Source organism: Gymnogyps californianus, unplaced genomic scaffold, assembly GCF_018139145.2.
Source record: "Gymnogyps californianus isolate 813 unplaced genomic scaffold, ASM1813914v2 HiC_scaffold_38, whole genome shotgun sequence".
In the NCBI taxonomy this organism is placed as follows: Eukaryota; Metazoa; Chordata; class Aves; order Accipitriformes; family Cathartidae; genus Gymnogyps; species Gymnogyps californianus.
In genome coordinates, this window is record NW_026114268.1 from 535,443 (window position 1) to 552,310 (window position 16,868).

The 16,868-nt window shown below is 53.8% G+C and overlaps 2 protein-coding genes across 2 annotated transcripts; both read right to left on the reverse strand.

Moving 5' to 3' along the window:
• Nucleotides 1-428: 428 nt before the first annotated feature.
• LOC127028644 (ubiquitin carboxyl-terminal hydrolase 42-like) lies at nt 429-6,012 on the reverse strand. The gene is made up of 12 exons (XM_050914360.1): nt 5,997-6,012; nt 5,194-5,397; nt 4,634-4,744; nt 4,456-4,558; nt 4,241-4,308; nt 4,009-4,079; nt 3,371-3,453; nt 3,024-3,135; nt 2,550-2,690; nt 2,232-2,332; nt 1,324-1,462; nt 429-1,022 (listed from the first exon to the last, which is right to left on the reverse strand). Exons 1-12 carry the CDS (start codon nt 6,010-6,012, stop codon nt 429-431), a joined length of 1,743 nt encoding a protein of 580 aa, XP_050770317.1.
• A 4,340-nt stretch (nt 6,013-10,352) lies between these two features.
• LOC127028645 (SUN domain-containing protein 3-like) lies at nt 10,353-16,125 on the reverse strand. The gene is given in 8 exon segments (XM_050914361.1): nt 10,353-10,508; nt 11,212-11,301; nt 11,805-11,972; nt 12,823-12,935; nt 13,326-13,410; nt 13,992-14,147; nt 15,968-16,048; nt 16,051-16,125. Coding segments are annotated over 8 exon segments (924 nt in total).
• Between the last annotated feature and the right edge of the window lie 743 nt (nt 16,126-16,868).

A 16,868-nucleotide genomic window follows, 5' to 3' on the forward strand; every position in this document is an offset into this window, starting at 1 on the left:
ACGAGGGGAATCCCGTGGTTCTGATCGGAGCTGGCTTTGGTGCCCAATAACTCCACGCAACACACCACCTCTCCTGTCCTGGGTGTCACCATAACAGATGGAGCCCAAAGGCGTGGACCAAATGAACTCAGTGGACGTTTTGTGGACATTTTCTGGACATTTTACAGGGGTGGTCCCTAGACTGAGGGAATGATAGCTGCGTGTTATAGCAAAGGCTGGGAAGGGGAGTGGTGGTTCCTGAGGATGTATTGGGTAGTGTGGGAGCAGCAGGCTGGGGGGAGAGAATCAGAAGGGTAAAGGTGAGAAAACTTGAGGGTTGAGAAAAATACAGTTCAATAATTGAAATAAAATAAAATATCAAGCTCCCCGCTCGTTTTATTTCAGAGCATTATGTCATATGGTCTGGAGTGTCCCTTTGGTCAGTTGGGTCACAATCTGCTCCTGTCACAACCGACACGCCCCGAAGGTTTTTCTGATGTGCACCTCTGGGGCGCTGAAACCCTCCTCCTCCTCCCCTCCGCTGAGGGGTCATAGTCCATAGTGACCACAAACCAGCTGCGGTGATCGTAGCCCCACCGCGGGGATCTGCTCCGCTCTCTCCGCCTCTGCAGGGTTTGCTCCCGAGCAGTCCTGGGTGTGCGAGCCAACTGGGAGCTGGCATTGGAGGGCCCTGGAGCTGCATCATCCCCTGGGGCTCGGTCACGACATGGAGGACTTGTCCTCCACCTCCTCATCGCTGAGCAGTGGTAGTCCGTGTACTCCACGAACCGGCTGCGGAGAACATAGCCCCGCCGCGGGGATCTGCTCCGCTCTCTCTCCCTCAGCAGGGTTTGCTCCCGAGCAGTCCTGGGTGTGCGAGCCAACCGGGAGCTGCTGTTGGAGGGCCCTGGAGCTGCGTGATCCCTGGGAGCGTGGTCACGAATTGGAGGACCAGTTCTCCTCCTCCTCCTTAGCTGGCTCTTGCTGGCTGTTGCAGAGGAGCCGCTGGCCTCTGGAGCGTCCTCCGTGCCCACCGCCACGTCCTGCAAAGACAGCTGTGAAAAGGTCCTGCCCTTTCCTCCTGAAAGGACCAGAACAGTGGGAAACCCCAGAAGCTCTCTGAGGGGACAGCGAAGGGCCTCCTAAAGGCTCTCCTGGAGGGCTGCAAAGGCAGAAGGGCCAAAGGTGGACAAATGGCACGGATCTAGGTGGGATGCCTTGAGAGGGAGCAGCGTTGCGGCTGCGAAGAAAGCTGCAATGTGGGAGGGAAAAGAGAGCAATGCCAAGATCCCAGAAAGAAATCCACTGTCCACCTGGTGCCCTGACCCACCTCCCCAGAGTTACCTTAGTCCTACGAGGCAGACCCTGTGGGTCCACAGAACGCGTCGGCTTGCTGCCAGCCGCCCACTGACTGAGGAAGGAACGGGCATATGATGGTGCCGGTGAGGAAGAAGCCCTTTCTCCAATTTTCAAATCAGAGCGCCTGGGGAAAAAAAAGAGTGATCTCCGTTTAGGGCTGTTCTTGCAGCTTTCTCTGGGGCTCAGTCATTTTCTTGGAGCGGTTTCTAGGACAGAGAGAAGACGTAACCGAGACTACAAATGGGAAATTCGACTGGGATCTTCCCACCAGGTCTGCCCCTGTTGCAGCAGGACCTCATCTCTATACTCCCTACGGCCTCCATTTCATAGAATCATAGAATCATTAAATGGTTTGGGTTGGAAGGAATCATCTGGTTCCATCTCCCCTGCCATGCGCAGGGACACCTTCCACTAGGTCAGGTTGCTCAAAGCTCCATCCAACCTGGCCTTGACCACTTCCAGGGAGGGGGCATCGACAGCTTCTCTGCACAACCTCTTCCAGGGTCTCCTTTACCAGCCTGACCGTAAAGAATTTCCTCCTAGGAGCTAATCTAAACCTACCCTCTTTCCGTTTAAAACCGTTACCCCTCGTCCTATCCCTACACTGCCTGATAAGGAGTCCCTCCCCGTCTTTCCTGTAGGCCCCCTTTAAGTACTCTTCTCTACAGTAGCCAGCTTCAGATAGCAGACAAGTAGCAGTTTACACCAGGGCAGCAGCCTAAAGCCCAGCAAGGAAAGATAACGACTGACGTGGGTAGCTCAGGTTTGACACCATTGAATGATGCAGGTAGGAATTGTCTCCTATGACACAAACGCTCAGGAGGAGAAGAAGAAAAATAGCAAAGCCAGGGAAAGGAAACGTAGTCTGAACACATTTTTATACTGGTTATTACCTGACATAAAACAGCAAATAGGCTTGCTGCTTGAGAACTGTGTCGATGCCACGAACATCCACAGCCGTATCGTCCATCTTGTACCACAGTCCATTGCTGGCCTGCAAAGAAAGGCATCGATAGCTGGAGATGAACGCCACGGTTTCTCAACGAAAACACAGGCAGAAAACTGCAGAACCAAGAGTACGCCAAAACAAGTCCAGTCCAGACCCTAAGGAGACCTTCTCCCCCAAAGCCTTGGCTGCCAGTAACACTCTGTGAAAGTTTGTCTTCCCCAGCACACATTTTCCCCTCGTTAGGAAGGAAGCTGCTCTTCACCTTTGTGTAGCAGAAATAGTGTCCTGCGTGACAGCTGCCACCGGTATGTACCAGGACAGCAAATAAGGCGTAGAGGAGCGGTTCTCCAGCTGTCTGAGACGTGTATGGCCGAAGATCCAAGTACTCGGGATACGCCACAACCTACGGAGAGACCGAGAGGGCTCAGAAATGATCCTGAAATAATACAGGAACTGGCCTTCCAAGACCAGGGCCAGAGGTGTACAAATACATCTTTGGGGCTCACGGCAACTTGGTTTTCCCTAAAGCAACATGGAATGGTTTGGGTGGCAGGACACTGTTCTCGGCCAAAGCAGCTCTGTCGGAGCAGTGAACATGCTTGTCTTCCCACGGGAACTCTCCTCTCCCCAGAAGGGAACACGATAACCTCAACATGAACAGCTTGTGAAAGAGCGTGCTGCTTTGGGAAATCTCCTGCTCCAGGAACAGAAAGCTGCACTCCAGTTGCGTACACACCTTGCTGATCTTCGCGCCGGTGAAAGCTTCAAACCTTTTCAGGCACACGGTGAGAACCTTGGGCGCGCGGTGGATTGTAAACCTCTTGGAGGCGTCAACCGTCTTGTCACACCTTGAAACCAAGCAGAGAGCCAAGTGCTGAAGTGCACCCTATCTTGCCCCAAGGCGGCCAGACAACCTTTCATGTCTCACACATCCTTACGCTATTTTAAGGCTATTCGGTACCATAAGGCCATAGTAAAACAAGCTGCGTCTCAGTAGTGTGGTGAAAAGATGACTTACGACAGATGACACGCAGCACCTTCACGCAGGATCTACTATTAATATGTCGTTAGTAATCATCTTACTTGCCACATTTAAAGCAGTTTTCGCCATCCAGCTGCTCAGGTTTCACAAAGTCCTCCAGAGCTGCGGTGACAGATGAGGCTGCCTGGAGGAGTGAGAAGGGAGAGCACTGAGCTCAGGGAAACGCCCTCGCCCTAACACTTACTAGAAGTTTACGCAAAAACCCAGCGAGATGACGCTGAGGAGACCCACCCTGAACCCGCAAGCAGTGTCCAGAAGGAGGCAGAAAGAGGCTGTTTTGCTGGACATTTCCCTCAATTCCCAGGGATTCCCAGGGCTATCAAGAGCTACCTCTCTGTGCCACCACACAGTTCAGCTACCGATGGCGTGCAGGGTCATCAATAATGAAAACAATACCACCCGTCAGCCTAGGAGTCAGACGGGTGTTGAGGGAGGGCAAAGAAGGATGAGAGTACGTCAAGGGTGCAGAGAGGATAATGCGTACTTGTCCAGCTTAAAGCCAGCACCTACAGGGAGACCGCTGCCATGGGCTCCCCACAAGGACACCGTCCAGTCCAGCTCACACCCAACACCAAGCTCTCTTGTGTTCACAGGAGATGTTTTTAAGGCAACTGTGTTGATTCTGGAAAGCCTTGGGGGGCCTTGGGACGTCTTGAAGCACAATTACAAACCGTCTTACTTTGATATCCAAAGGAACATCCAGGAAGGCCTCGTAGGAATCGGACACCCCTTTGCAGCTCACGCACGTGACTGGAAGGCAAATCGAAATGCTCAGCGATAGGGGAAGTCGACTGACTGTGCCCGTTCACGCTCTTCATACCTACTACGCCAGTCACACCATCAGCTGTTTAGCACAGGCAGACAGAAGGGCACAGACCATCGCAAGGAGAGCAAGAGTTGTGGAAAAGTACCTCTGGATCTCAGAACGCCCGCAAATATTTGATGGACAATGGTAGTTGCTTGAGAAGAGATGTCCAAGCTGGAAACAAATGGTAAGGTAGAGAGTTACCTCCTCCAAGAGTTTTGCTTTGTCTGAAAACCCTGAGCGTAGGTTTTCCTTGATGGGAGTACCTCAAGGAGTCCAAAGGGCTCGGGAACATTGAAAAGGTAATTTGCTTGTGCTTACTCGCTACTTCCACTCAGACAAGCTCTCTGCATGGCATTGACAGTGTAGCGTAAGAACTCGTGGGCGTCTTCCTGCATGCCAACCTGGAAATGTTCTCCTATTCCTAAGAAAGAAGAAGTTAGTAGCTCTCTCCTACAAGAACGGAAGAAAACATGTCAAAGCACCTGAAATGACTTACGCGTGAGAACTCTGATGACAGCCCAAGGCTGGATGGCACTGGTTGAGAAATACAGGACCTTGTTAACGTGCGCTTCCATTATGCACATCATGCAGAAGCCTTGCTGACGACCTGAAGAGGGACAGACGGAGGGAAGGAAGCTTCTCAGGTTAGCAAAATATCCATAGCGACGGGAAACCTAATTCAGATCTTGAACTTATAACAACAGTCTCCACTCCGCTTCTCCCAAGGTGCCAATGTCCCAACAAGCCCGGGACATTTTTGTGCGTAGAAAGCGTTCTTCACAGGGATGCTAAAGTGACAGAAGTTTTCCGTGCAATAAGCAAAGAGGGTTTAACTTGCAGGAACAGGGACCGAGACCCGGGGCTAGAAAGAGGTGCCTTTCCGAAGATGAAGACGCCTAGATGCGACAAGCGGCTTCTAGGCTTGAGTGTTCAAAGAACACCAACTCGGGGGCTGACAAAGAAGGGCTGCTTTTCTCCTAAAACAAATTCCAGATTCTGGGAATCCTTGGCAAGTGCCCAACGGATTTACAAGGAGATGTTCATCAAAGTACTCACACGACTGGCTGTGCTCCCGAGAGAGCAGGTAGTTGGCCAGAGGGGGTGTGTACGTCAGGCACTGCAGGACGGAGTTGAGGAAGCACGTATTGCCCAGGTTGTGGAGTCCCGCTCCAGCTCTCTGTCGTCGCTGCCACTCCATGCAAATCTTCTCCGGGGGAAAGAGGATCCTTTGTGGCGGAGCCATTCCCTCGGCAATGACGACTGCAGGGAAATGACATTTGAAAAGAGATGAGGCGATAGTGTGGCACAAAAGCATCTTTAAAAGTCGAGTTCTCTACAGGAGCACCCAGGACAACCAGCTCTAACCTCCAACCCAGAAACATCGGGGGAAGCCTAGCGCTGCCATTGACATTTACTGGTCAGGAAACAGTTTTGGGAAATAGTCTGCTCCCCCGCTGCCCAGAGTCCAACAAACCCACACTCTGATTTCTGTGCCTCGGGCTACCTTCCTTTCCCTCTGGAGTCTTGAACTGGATTATCAGCTCAAGTCTTCCCTCTTCCTGATTGCAGCTTGACAACAAGAAGCAAGTGCCTAGCCCAGAAGGTAACCCTACTGATGTCAGATCTTTCTATGAGCAATGTCATCTTTCAAAGACTTGTACATAGTGGCAGAGGAGTGACAAAATGTGTTTTCCTGTGTCTAATCGAAAACACCTGAGTAAGCCTGGCTGCTATCAGGAAGCGCCCCAGAATTCACTCTAGGCTGTCAGCACATCAACATTCAGGGATGGAGCACCAGCCACGCCCGTTGCCTTGGGGCATTCGCAAAATCCAAACCCACTGGTGAAGCTCTTACTCACAGGAGTCGTTTCCCATTGCGGCCATCACTCCTCTCAGGAACAGAGGGGAAAGCTCTGGATGACAAAGGATGTCAGGGTGTTCTCCAGAAAGAGGAGATCAGCGCAAACCCCGTCACCTGACTGCAAAGAAATAATTGTAGCTCAACATAATCATTAAAAAAAAAAAAACCAAACGAAACCCACAGAACAGCATCCACCATCCAAAGCGTTTCAGTGGAACCTGTAACTGCTGCAGAGCTGCATTCTGATGGCCACCCCCCTACCTACCTGTGCCGGGATATGGTAAAGAAATAAGAATTAGCAAATAGGAACTCTACCCGTAGCCCATCTCTGGCCAGCCTATAAAGGTGTAATAGCTCAGCCTACGGCTTGGAAGGTATAGACCAGCCTACACTTTTATCCCGTATCTACCTGCTCTATGATCTGGCCTGACAGTCAAAGCATAATTACCTTGGAAAGAGGATGGCAGTGGAGAAGTGGGCAGTAAACGACAAACAGTTCAAAAACAGTAGGCACGCAAGTCGCAAAGGAAGGAGCCGAGCTATCCCGAAGGCCAGCTCAGCCCAACTAGCTTTCGCTGGCACGCTTTTCAGGATATCAAGCCCTGGCCAGGTGAGCTCACAAGCGCCGGGCGGGTGCCGCATCACTGCCCCTTTGTGACACGGGGCCACACAGGGACGCACGGGGATGCACTGCGGCCATGCAGCCTCCGCAGCCCGGGCACCTCACGTAGCCAGCAGCTGGCAGCCACAGGGCTTCCCCACGCACTGCTGGCGAAGAGCTGCTCATCCGCTGGCAGAGCTCCCACCTCTTCCCCGGGCCGCACCAGCCAGATGAATAAAAACCTGCCCAGGGCTGTAAGCGTGCCTGTTCACAGCTTTGGCTGGCACATTCGGGTTACCGAAGGTTTCTTTTCCACTCTTCCCAGGTACAGGACTGTGTCCGTGAGACTCAGGTGGCAAAGCACCTGGTCTCTTACACGTTCATTTCCCATGAATTTTACCTGCCCCCCCAAGATACAGCCACAGGCGGACTCTGAAGTAGCGCTACCAAAGAAGCACCTTCAGCAACTGCGCTTGCTTCACCTTGGCTGGCTGCCAGGCCCCCACCCAGCTGCTCTCACCCTCGAGCTCCAAAAAACCTTCGTGGGCGGCTTTTTAGCATCTTCACATTTTCTGCTGCCTCCAGGATTTCTTAGCTTTCTGTCAGCCACAGCTTTGCCACATTCCCACTTGGGGTGGCTGGAGGCAGTTTGGTTCCTGCCTCGCTTGGCTTAGGTAGCTTTGGGCTGTCCCCACTCACGACATCTGGTATAACCCCTTGTTCCTGCTCAGCAAGCAGTTAGGATTGCTCCTGCCCCAACGAGGCAGCTGGGTGTTATTCCTGCCGCACTTGAGCTGGCCACTTTGGCCCCTGCCCCACCTGGCTCATCTAGTTTTCCCCAGTCCTGCTCGGGGCACTTAGCTGTACTCCTGCTCAGCTCAGGGCAGTTAGTTTTGCCCCTGCTCCACTTCGGAAGGCTTTCACTTTTTATCCTCCGCTTGGGGCATCCACTTTGGCCACAGCCTTGCTCAGGTGGCTTTTTTTCATCATGTCCCTCTCGGGACGGCTGGTTTTTCCCCCCTCTTGCTTTGTGAAGCTCATGTTGCCCCTTCTCCACACACGGTACCTGGATTTACTCCTGCCCTGCTCAGGTGGCTCTTTATGCCCCTGCCCAAATCAGGGTGGCTAGCTTTGCTCCTGCCCCACTTGGGGCATTGAGTTATCTCCCTGTCCTGCTCAGGGCAGCTCGTTCTGCCCCTGCCCTCGCCCCGCTCGGAGTGGCCATTTTTGCCTCTGCCACAGCAGGACCACCGTTGCTCCAGCACCATTTCCCTGGGACCAGCCACCGGCCGAGTGCTGGATTTAATTGTCACACCGCAACCTCGCCTTCCAGGACAAAGTCAGCTTTGCTTCCAAGCCTCCTCTAGCACAGATGCCTCAGCTGGCATCTGACATTCAGAGGTGCAAAGTTACCTCCCTGCTGAGCTCATTACAGGCTCAGGGCTCAGGAGCTGGCAGTGCCCCATGCCACCAAGGGAAGCAGAGGATCCTGGCAGCTGGATGTCGAGCGGGGTGCGCCTCTGCCGCCCACTCCTCACTCACATGCTTTAGCTACAGCTCCTGTGCTTGGGCAGCATGGCGTTTGTTACCCTTCACAAAATGCTACGGCAGGCGGGCTTGGTTGGGTGAACGTGGCTGAGGAATTCCTGTGCTCCAAGAGGCTCCTTTTATGGAAGAGAGGAATCTGCCTTCTTGCCTGTCACTGCCTGCTCCTTTGCAGCATTCTAACGTTTCACTCCAGCACCTATCGGACCGAGCTGGTCGCGTATCAGTCCCCTTTCCCCTCCTCCTCAGCCCTTGAAGGTCCTGTGCACCAGGCCGACTTCTTCTCCCCCTCCCTAGCGGCCTCAAGGCTCCTGGGCGCCAGGCCGACGTCTTCCCTCCTTACGGGCCTCGAAGGTCCCAGGCACCCGGCCAACCAGGCTGTGATGACCCCATGGCAGAACATGGGGGAGGCCGGGGGCGGGGGAGGGAGAGAGGGGAGAGGGGGGAAGGGGGAAGGGGGGAAGAGGGGTCCCGGGCCTGGGCCGGGGGCTGCTCGGCCTCGGGGCAGGCCCCACGCGCGCCATGTTGAAGCTCGGCCTGGCTGCCAGCGAAGCCCGCCTTCTTCTCACATCAGTCTTTGCCGGCATAGGTCGGGAGGGCTGTCAGTCTCCTTCCCTGAGGTGATGCTGCCTCTCATTGGCCCTCAGGTGGTCAGGTGCCCACCCTCCACCTGAGGTGATGACCTCTGAGTGGCCACCTGGGATGTCACTGTGCCCTGGTTTGGGGCCCACCCTCCCCTGTGGTGATGCTCTCTCTCATTGGCTGCCTGAGGGGTCACTCCCCCACCACCACCAGTGCCCGCCCTTCCCTGAGGTGATGTTTCTTCTGATTGGCAGCCTGGTTACATGTCAATCAGGTGCCTTTTCCCCGCCTCCTCAAATGCGATTGGCTGTCCTAGGTCCACTGACTCCCCACAGACTTCTGGGCGGACGTTGCCGGGCAACGAGCTCCGCCTTTGGGGTTTAGACCCTCAGAAGGAACTGTGGGCCCTGAAAAAGGCTATGGGTCATAAAAGAGAGGTTTGGACCCTAAAAATGAGGATTTGGGCCCTGAAAAGGAGGCTTTGGGCAGTGAAAGGATGGGCTAGATGCTACAACTGACGCTTTGCACCCTGAAAACGAGGGGAATGCCTTGGTTCCGATGGGAGCTGGCTTTGCTGCCCATATTTCTTTCTGCTACTCTGTAACACAGTTTCTCTGTGCTTTTTCTTTGGTTGGTTTTTAATCTCTGGTAACGCTACAACCTCAGTTCCATCAAACCACTTGCAAACCTGCCACTTGCCCACCTTCTGCTGAGGGCCAAGCCTTGTGCTCCGACCAAGCCTGAAGCAAAGTTAAAGCGCTGAGAAGTTCCCCGAGTCAGCCCTGAGCCAGAGTGCAGTTATCTGAGCTGGGATGAGGTGGAAGACATTGGAAAACAATTCATCAGGAGGAGGCGATGGATGAAGGTACAGTGTGGGTGGCACCTGGGATTAACTGACACCCTGAGTTTCATATCTGGATCAGTGCTGTACTTGCACAAGGACTAAGCCCCAGTTCAGAGCAGAAATTGTTGTTACTAATCCTGGGTGCCAGAGCGCTGTTCCTGCTCTCTCCTCCCCGGTGTGACCCGAGCGCACGACTGCCCTGCCTGCTCCTGCCTTGGTGCTTTGGGAGCTCGGGGGTGAAAAGGAAAGACAGACTCGTGTAGTTACGGGATCTCTTGAGGTGTCCTGGGTTTGCCTTGCTACTCACTTGTGTAACGTTTGCTGGGCTATTCACTAGATGTGTGCCTAGAGAGGCAAATCAGGCCATGAATTAAGTTTCCAAGTAAGAGTTTCCTTCTTAAAATAAAACATGCTTCCATTTTCTCATCAGTAACAACCTGAAAGATAGAAGCTGAAGCAGGAGGTGCCTCTTGTGAAAACAGGTAACAAGAGGTGGTTGTATTCAGTTGTTCCTTAGTTCCTTCCTGCATAGAGAAACTGTGCATTAATTTAATCTTTTGTGTATGGGCAGGGCCTTGCTAATGTTACTGTGTAGGCAGCAAGTGTGTGGATGTCAGGCTTTCTGCATGTTTGTGACTGATTTTTCTTGTTTCTTTTAATATGGAATATCTTGCTATGTACTCCTGATGTCTCCGATAAGCTCGTGGGTGGAGAGGAAACAGGGAGCTCTCTTACCAGTTAGCATCACAGGCAAAACAGACGCAAACTCGGCTTGGTGTAAATTAACGCAATTTATTGCCAGGTGAAGCTGACACCTCTCCCCCGTCTTTGGGAGGATCACCGTGCACTCTGAATCGATACAGGCAGGTGTAGTCCGGGTGACCCCAGTTGCTCAGCACTTGCAGCCTTAGGTACTTCACGAACCCAGAGAGCTCGTTCTGAAAGGAGAAGAAGAAATGAGTTGCCTTTTCCTCTCTGGCATTTGACTACTGACAGAGTAGTGCCGCAGCGAGGGACTCGTTCAACAGCTTCCTTCTGGCTGCCCTGCGAGGTCTTTTGACCTATCGTGGTTCAAGGTGTTCTTATCTTGCTCTCCCTCATTTGGCCAGCAGAACAGGAAAGGAAGAAGCAGCTACGAGAAGCTTCAGCAAATACATTGGCAAGTTCTTCTCGCCTGCTTTGAGGCCCATGCTCCCACAGTCAGAAGACCCAGTGGTGTTAGTAGAATGTCTCGTTGCCTTCTCTAGAAAGCCACTGAAACAGAATGGCCTCCCTGTCACTACTCGCTACCAGCAACAACAGAATCCTCAGAAAGCCCAGCATTTCTAGTCTTGAACTAGCAGGCCAGTAGTAGTGCATACTACGGGATGTGGCCACGTGTATGCACTTGGAGTCCAGACAGTCAAGCTGGTTTCAGCTTCAACTGCAGCAGTTGTAAGCGCTGAAGCTTAAACTCGAAACGAAACAGAAGAAGAATGGCAGTCCAGGCATACGCCGTTAGGAAGTTAAAGCAGAAGAAGGGCCAGCGTGGCACACGCTCAAGGAGAGGGCTGCCTATAGCCCTTTGGCAGGGAAGCTTCTCCCCAGCCAACCGCATGTCTCCTCCTCTCCTACGATTGCCCTCCCTCTTTGTCCCCGTACCTTCAGCTGGAAGGTCTGACTGGGATTGAGCGCCGCCAGGAAAGTGAACTGTCCCAGGAACGTTCCCTGCTCCTCATGGTGCTTCAGGCCCTAGAGAAAGCCGGGGGTGGAGAAAACAAGAGCGCCTGTTACACCGTGGGAAGACTTAACTTCCGTTGGTGAAGTACTGCTTGCTTTCAGCTACGTAGTCCAAGGAGGATGAGCACAAGGAGAAGATGAGAAGCTGCAGCTCAGTAGCATGCCACACTTGCCTACTCACCGAGTCTAAGGGGGCAGTCAGAAAAGGAGCAGACATTGCCAGTGAGAGGGGGGTAACCTCGGGATCACAAATGCCCCCTGGGATCGGAAGCCAAGAAGGTTTAGAACCGTGCACTGTGCCAGCTGCTTTTCCCTGTGGCTCCTGGAGCACCCTCTTGCCCCAGAAGCTTCCTTTTGAGCAGTACATTGGATAAAAGAGGAATACAACTGCCAGGAGGTTGTTTCTTCTGCGAGCCAGGAGGAAGCCGCAGGCCGCTTGACTCTTTGACCGGTATTCACTCCCCGCTTAGAAATGCTATGCGACCCCCTGCCCCCACTCTTGAGAAATCACTTACGTAGACAGCAAAGTCCTTTGGAGCTCTGGAGGTACTGTCTCCATGGAAGCCTGTCCCTAAAGCATGGTCCATGGTGACTGCTCTGGGAATGATTGGCATAGACAGCTTGATGAAGACGTGTCCCTGACTTCCTGGGAAGGGCCAGCAGTTTCCCGGATGATTTTCTGGCTGAAAGGAGAAGAAGAAAGCACGTTCCCATGGAGAAGGGTGCCCTGGCTCTTATTGCTGCTGTGAGAATCAGAGGATTAAGAACTGATTTGGCCCATCAGCTCTGCTCTGAACCGCAGCCAGTGCCTTCGGCGGGACCCTGCAGGTACCGAACGGAGAAGCAGTTGTGAGAATTCACGCCTCACAAGACCCCTTCAGCGGAGAAACACTTGGATGGCAGGGAGCTGGGTGTGCTACTTGTAGAAGCTCTCCGGCCTCTCCCGGTCCAGAACAACTGGCCAAGAAGAAGCAAGGGATGGTGTGGCTGAAAGGCACCTGCCCAGAGCAGGTGGCAACTAAGGGCCCACCTGGATGAGCCTTTCCTGTAAGGGGAAGCAATCGCTCCCTCTCATCCAGTCCCACCTCCTTCCACTGGCACCAGCCAACTCTTCAACTTGTGCAGGCAACTGAGGAGCAGTGCCAGGACGGCTTGCAAACACAACGTGGGGCCCTCCAGCAGTGCAGGCTCTCAGCGCCTGCTTGTGCTCACTAAGAGCCCCGGCAAGCTCACACCCCAGACCTCCGCAGGCACCTTTTCCCTTCTCCTCCCATGCCATGCTGACAGTTTTCACAGTGACTGGGAAGACAAAGACTGCAGGATGAAGCTAGCCTGTTAGAAGCTCGCGCGGAGGACCTGGGGCACTGCGGGAGAGGAAATACTCAGCAGGGAGACACAGGAGGCGAGTAGGTCCATGTGAGAAGAACGCAGTAAAGAAAGCTTCGAGGAGCAAAGACAAGCGTAAAGGCCACTCTCAGGAGCGTGTTTGGTTCCTCCCCCCACCTGTGTTTTTCTGTTTCTTGGTGCTCCTACCTCCAGAATAGCCTCAGGAGACTTGACGTAATCCAGCACGGGCAGGGAATACAGAAAGACTCCTTTTGTATTCCGGAAGGATGGAGAAGTCCATGGATGAATGATAGCAGCCCCTGGAAATTCAAACATGAGTATGCTCATCGAGCAATGTCAGGAGGAATATTGCAGTGTTGACTTGAAAGAGGCTTCTAAGTAGCCATCCATCCGGTACAGTGGGATTGCCCTCTTTCTTACTGGCCTGATCCCTCTGGAACACAGAGCAGGGCCTCATCAAAGTGTCGTAAGGGGCCGTGGAAAAAGACAAGAATGTGACCTAGGCTTTCTGTTCTTCAGCTGTGGTCTGGCCCGTTACAGACTGTGTCAGTGGGTACATTTCTGGGGCACGAGGTGGCCCTTGACTTGTCGCCCCTTCTCTCCTCCCACTGGACACATTCAAACGCCCGCCTTGTCAAGCTGGAGAGGAAGCGCTTTGGAACTGGTTGGTTTGGACAATGTCACGGCACCTGCTGATTTGAGGGCATAATCAGGCATCGGGCCTTGGTTTTCTTCCAGCTTCTCCAAGACTTGATTGATCATCTCTTGAACAGCCTGGGAAGGAACAGAAAGGAGAGCGCCTGTTAGAAGGCAAAGGAACGGGGCAAGCAGCTCCCCTGCAAGGCCAGCCAAGGTGAACAAGGTTCAACTCAGCTGTAAGGAACGCCGCAATTGCCCGGAAACCTCCCAAGTTTGCTCTACTCTGATTGAGCAGTATCAGAACGGTGGGGCTGCTCACGCCAATGCTCTGCGTGCTGAAGGTGCGGGAATGGGCTTTTCCTGTGGAGCTGCCCCATGCCAGGTGGCACGGACAGACAAGCCTTCTGGGCATGAGATGGGACTGGGGTAACTATGGACTGCTGAGACCATTCTTTCTTTCTGGTCCTCCCTTGAGGAGGACCCGAGATGCGGACGGAGAGGAAGGTGCGACTAAGAGAACTAATACAATTCCCGTCACGGCTCTCTCTTCCCCCAGAAGGAAGTGTGGAGCAACAGGAAAAGGAAGTGTGGCAATGCACAGCACTTGTTCCAGCAGCACCAGTTTTTTGGCTAGCTATGGCAGGGAACTGGAGTAGGATACGTGCCGGAGGGAGGAAAGAAACCTCTGAGTCGAGCCTTCTGCAGTGTGCCCTTACCCATCCGGTAAAGCCTGGGAGCTTAGCCTGCTTCGGGGCTTCGTGGAGAGCACGCTCGGTGACATCCCTGACGCTCCATCGCAGGTGATAAAGCTCTTCCTGCAGCTTATGTAGCTGTTCTGGCAGGGTCAGGGTTTTGCTCAGCGCTTCTCCTAACTCGTCTCCTGCTGGCCTAGAAACAGTGAGCAAGGGAGAGACTGTAACTGTTGTGGCTGGCCTCTCGGACGCTGTGGGAATGTGAGCCAGGCAAGAAGCAGTTGACAGCTCCTATAGAAAAGACCAATACCTTCCCTGCCTTAGGCATATACTAGTGAGACACGATCTGAGGGAGACAGAGGAGAGCTCTCCTGGATCAGTCCTAGAGCCCTCCACCCTGATTGCCTTTCCCGTGCCTGGTTGCCGGTATCTTGGCTCTCCGTTTTTTCCTCTGCCTCTCTCCTGCTGCTCCCTCTTCTCCTTTCTTAGCACAACATCTTCCTTGCCTCGGCTAGCCTCTTCTGCTTGCTCGAGAAATACACTTCTGTCCTCCCTCTCTGCTTGACAGTGGCAGTTGCAAGGCTGCCCTCAGTCCTTGAACCTTGCCCCCCTGCAAAGGTCTTCACGGGCAACTGCTGCTCCAGTGACCTCAGCCTGAGAGAAGACTCTCTTTCCCTTGGCCTCTCCTCTCCTTCGAGGGGGCAATGCTGCTTGCAGGGGCTTTCTGTTGCAGCCCAGCAATGGAAAGCCGCAGAGGGGTCTCCTAGCAGCTACTCGCAAGCATGGAGGGAGAGAACGGGATGCAGGATGGAGAAGGCTACCGTTCCGCTTGTCAGGTGTTAGGAAGGTGGAGCTGTGAAGAGCCCAGCCCAAGCGCAAGGGTGGACGGATGGGTGGCCCCAGTCCTCTCATGGGCGTGGGGAGCTATAGCTGACCATTTGGCAGCAGGGAAGAAAGGGCAATGGGAGAAGGTCAGGGAGCTGTGCCCGGGGAAGTTTGTGTGAGGCGGGACATAAACAATGTCCTGGTGGGGCCGAGGGGCAGAGCTCCTCGAAAGAACCATCTAGTCAAGGGGAAATCGTTTTTACCTCCAAGTCTTCCAGTCCCCTCCAGGGAGGTGCAAGCGCTCCTGGAACGACAATTAAGGGAACAGTCATTGCAAGCAGAAACAGGCCTTCTGCAGAAAGGAAGGCAGCGCACAACAACAGTCTCTGTACAGGCACGGGAAACAAAGAGTTACAGACCCCATGCCTCTTTGTGCTTGGGTGCTCCACTAGTGTGCGCTGTGAAAACAGCACCGTGGACCGGCAGGCAAGACAGAAGACAATTCACCTTGGGCATTGTCTTCTTCCAGAAAGCCTCCCCTCTTTGACTTGGGCACGGCTTCCAGTTAAACACCATCCGTCCTGCAAAGCCTTCTGCCATTTGTCAGGCATTCATTTGCAGGCAACCTCTTCTACGTATTCCTTCCGTTACCTGTCTTCCTAGGCAGCTGGGCTACTATCGCACAGCTTCCTGCTACACTTCCAAGGGTGGTTTGGGTACAGGTCCTTTCTTGATACCACCTGGAGAAGTTCCATTGCTGTGAAGCTGCTTGCTGAGTTACATGCCCACGAATGAATTTTGGAAGTGGTTGGCACGTTGAAGGCTGGGGCAGCAGGACTCTAATACCGATCAAAAGCAAAGGACTCAAGTCTTTCCACGCAAGCCCGTGCTTGCTTTGCTGAAACCTATGCAGGCCCAAATCTGCCTCATGGTTGTTCTTTATCAGCTGCGTGCAATGCCACGAACTGTGGAGACAGTGGTGTGGGGTGCAGTTGACCTTCACCTGGCTGACCTGCCAGGGTGGCTCCTGTAGCTAGCCCTAGGCACAGGCTTTTAAGGAGTGGCACTTTCTGCCCTGGGGTGACGCTGGCAGAACCAGCCTTGAGCTGAAGAAACCTAAATGTCACCTGCTGTTGGAGAGGCTGAATGTAGCAGGAGATGCAGGCCCGGCGTACTGCTGCAATCCTCCAGAGGCTTTCTTCGCCAAGCTGTCCCACGTGGTAAACACCTGTCAGACATACACCAAAGCTCTCCTTACACTTCGACCTTGGTCGAAGGCTGGGTTATGCCTCGGGCTGCCCGCTCCCCTTTCCGGGTCTCTCCCAGGTGCCATAGTAATCTCTCCTCTTGTAGTCTTTGAAAGAGGTCATGATGGTGTCCGGGCTCCGCAAGAGACGGACATTGCCTCCCCTGGACTATGCTCCTTGTCCTGCAGAAGCTTCTCAGCCTCGTGGGGCAGGCGAGGTTAGCCACTGCCTCTCCCTCGGCTGAAGAGAACTGGCTTGGCCCTCGTGGGGAAGGCAAGTCACCCCTTCCTCGCCCCCACAGCCGTTCCTCTGGAGCAGGGGGGAGTGGCAGAGCTCTGTCGAGGACTTTCTGCTCTTAGCTGGGCTCCTCTGGTGACAGCAGGGGAAGCGGACCAGGGCAGAATGGAGCCCTGGGGACCTCCTAAAGCACCATCCTCAGGTCTGAGCTCTACAGAGACTCACCGCAAGAGAAGAGCCCGACAAGCAGCACCAGGGTCACCGTCTTCAGAGCCTTCATTTTCCTAGAGAGCAGCAAGGAGGAAAAGGATGGTGAAGCTGGCGGTACGTGTGCAGTTCAGCAGCAGCCTGGAGAGCAGCAGTAGGGACTGCAGGTCTTGAACCTGGCACTCCTGGCGTGAGGATTGGCTTGGTCCTGCACAAGCTCGAGTCAGCAGTGGAGTTGTCACCAACTGCACCAGTGGGGCATTTGGTACGGTAACGACTGGCACTGTTTCGTTAGGGACGAAGGGCTGCGGATCGACTCCAGAAGAGGAGGAGTTGGAACAAAAGCTGTGGCCATACTTCACGTCTGTGGGGTTGGAGAGGGATT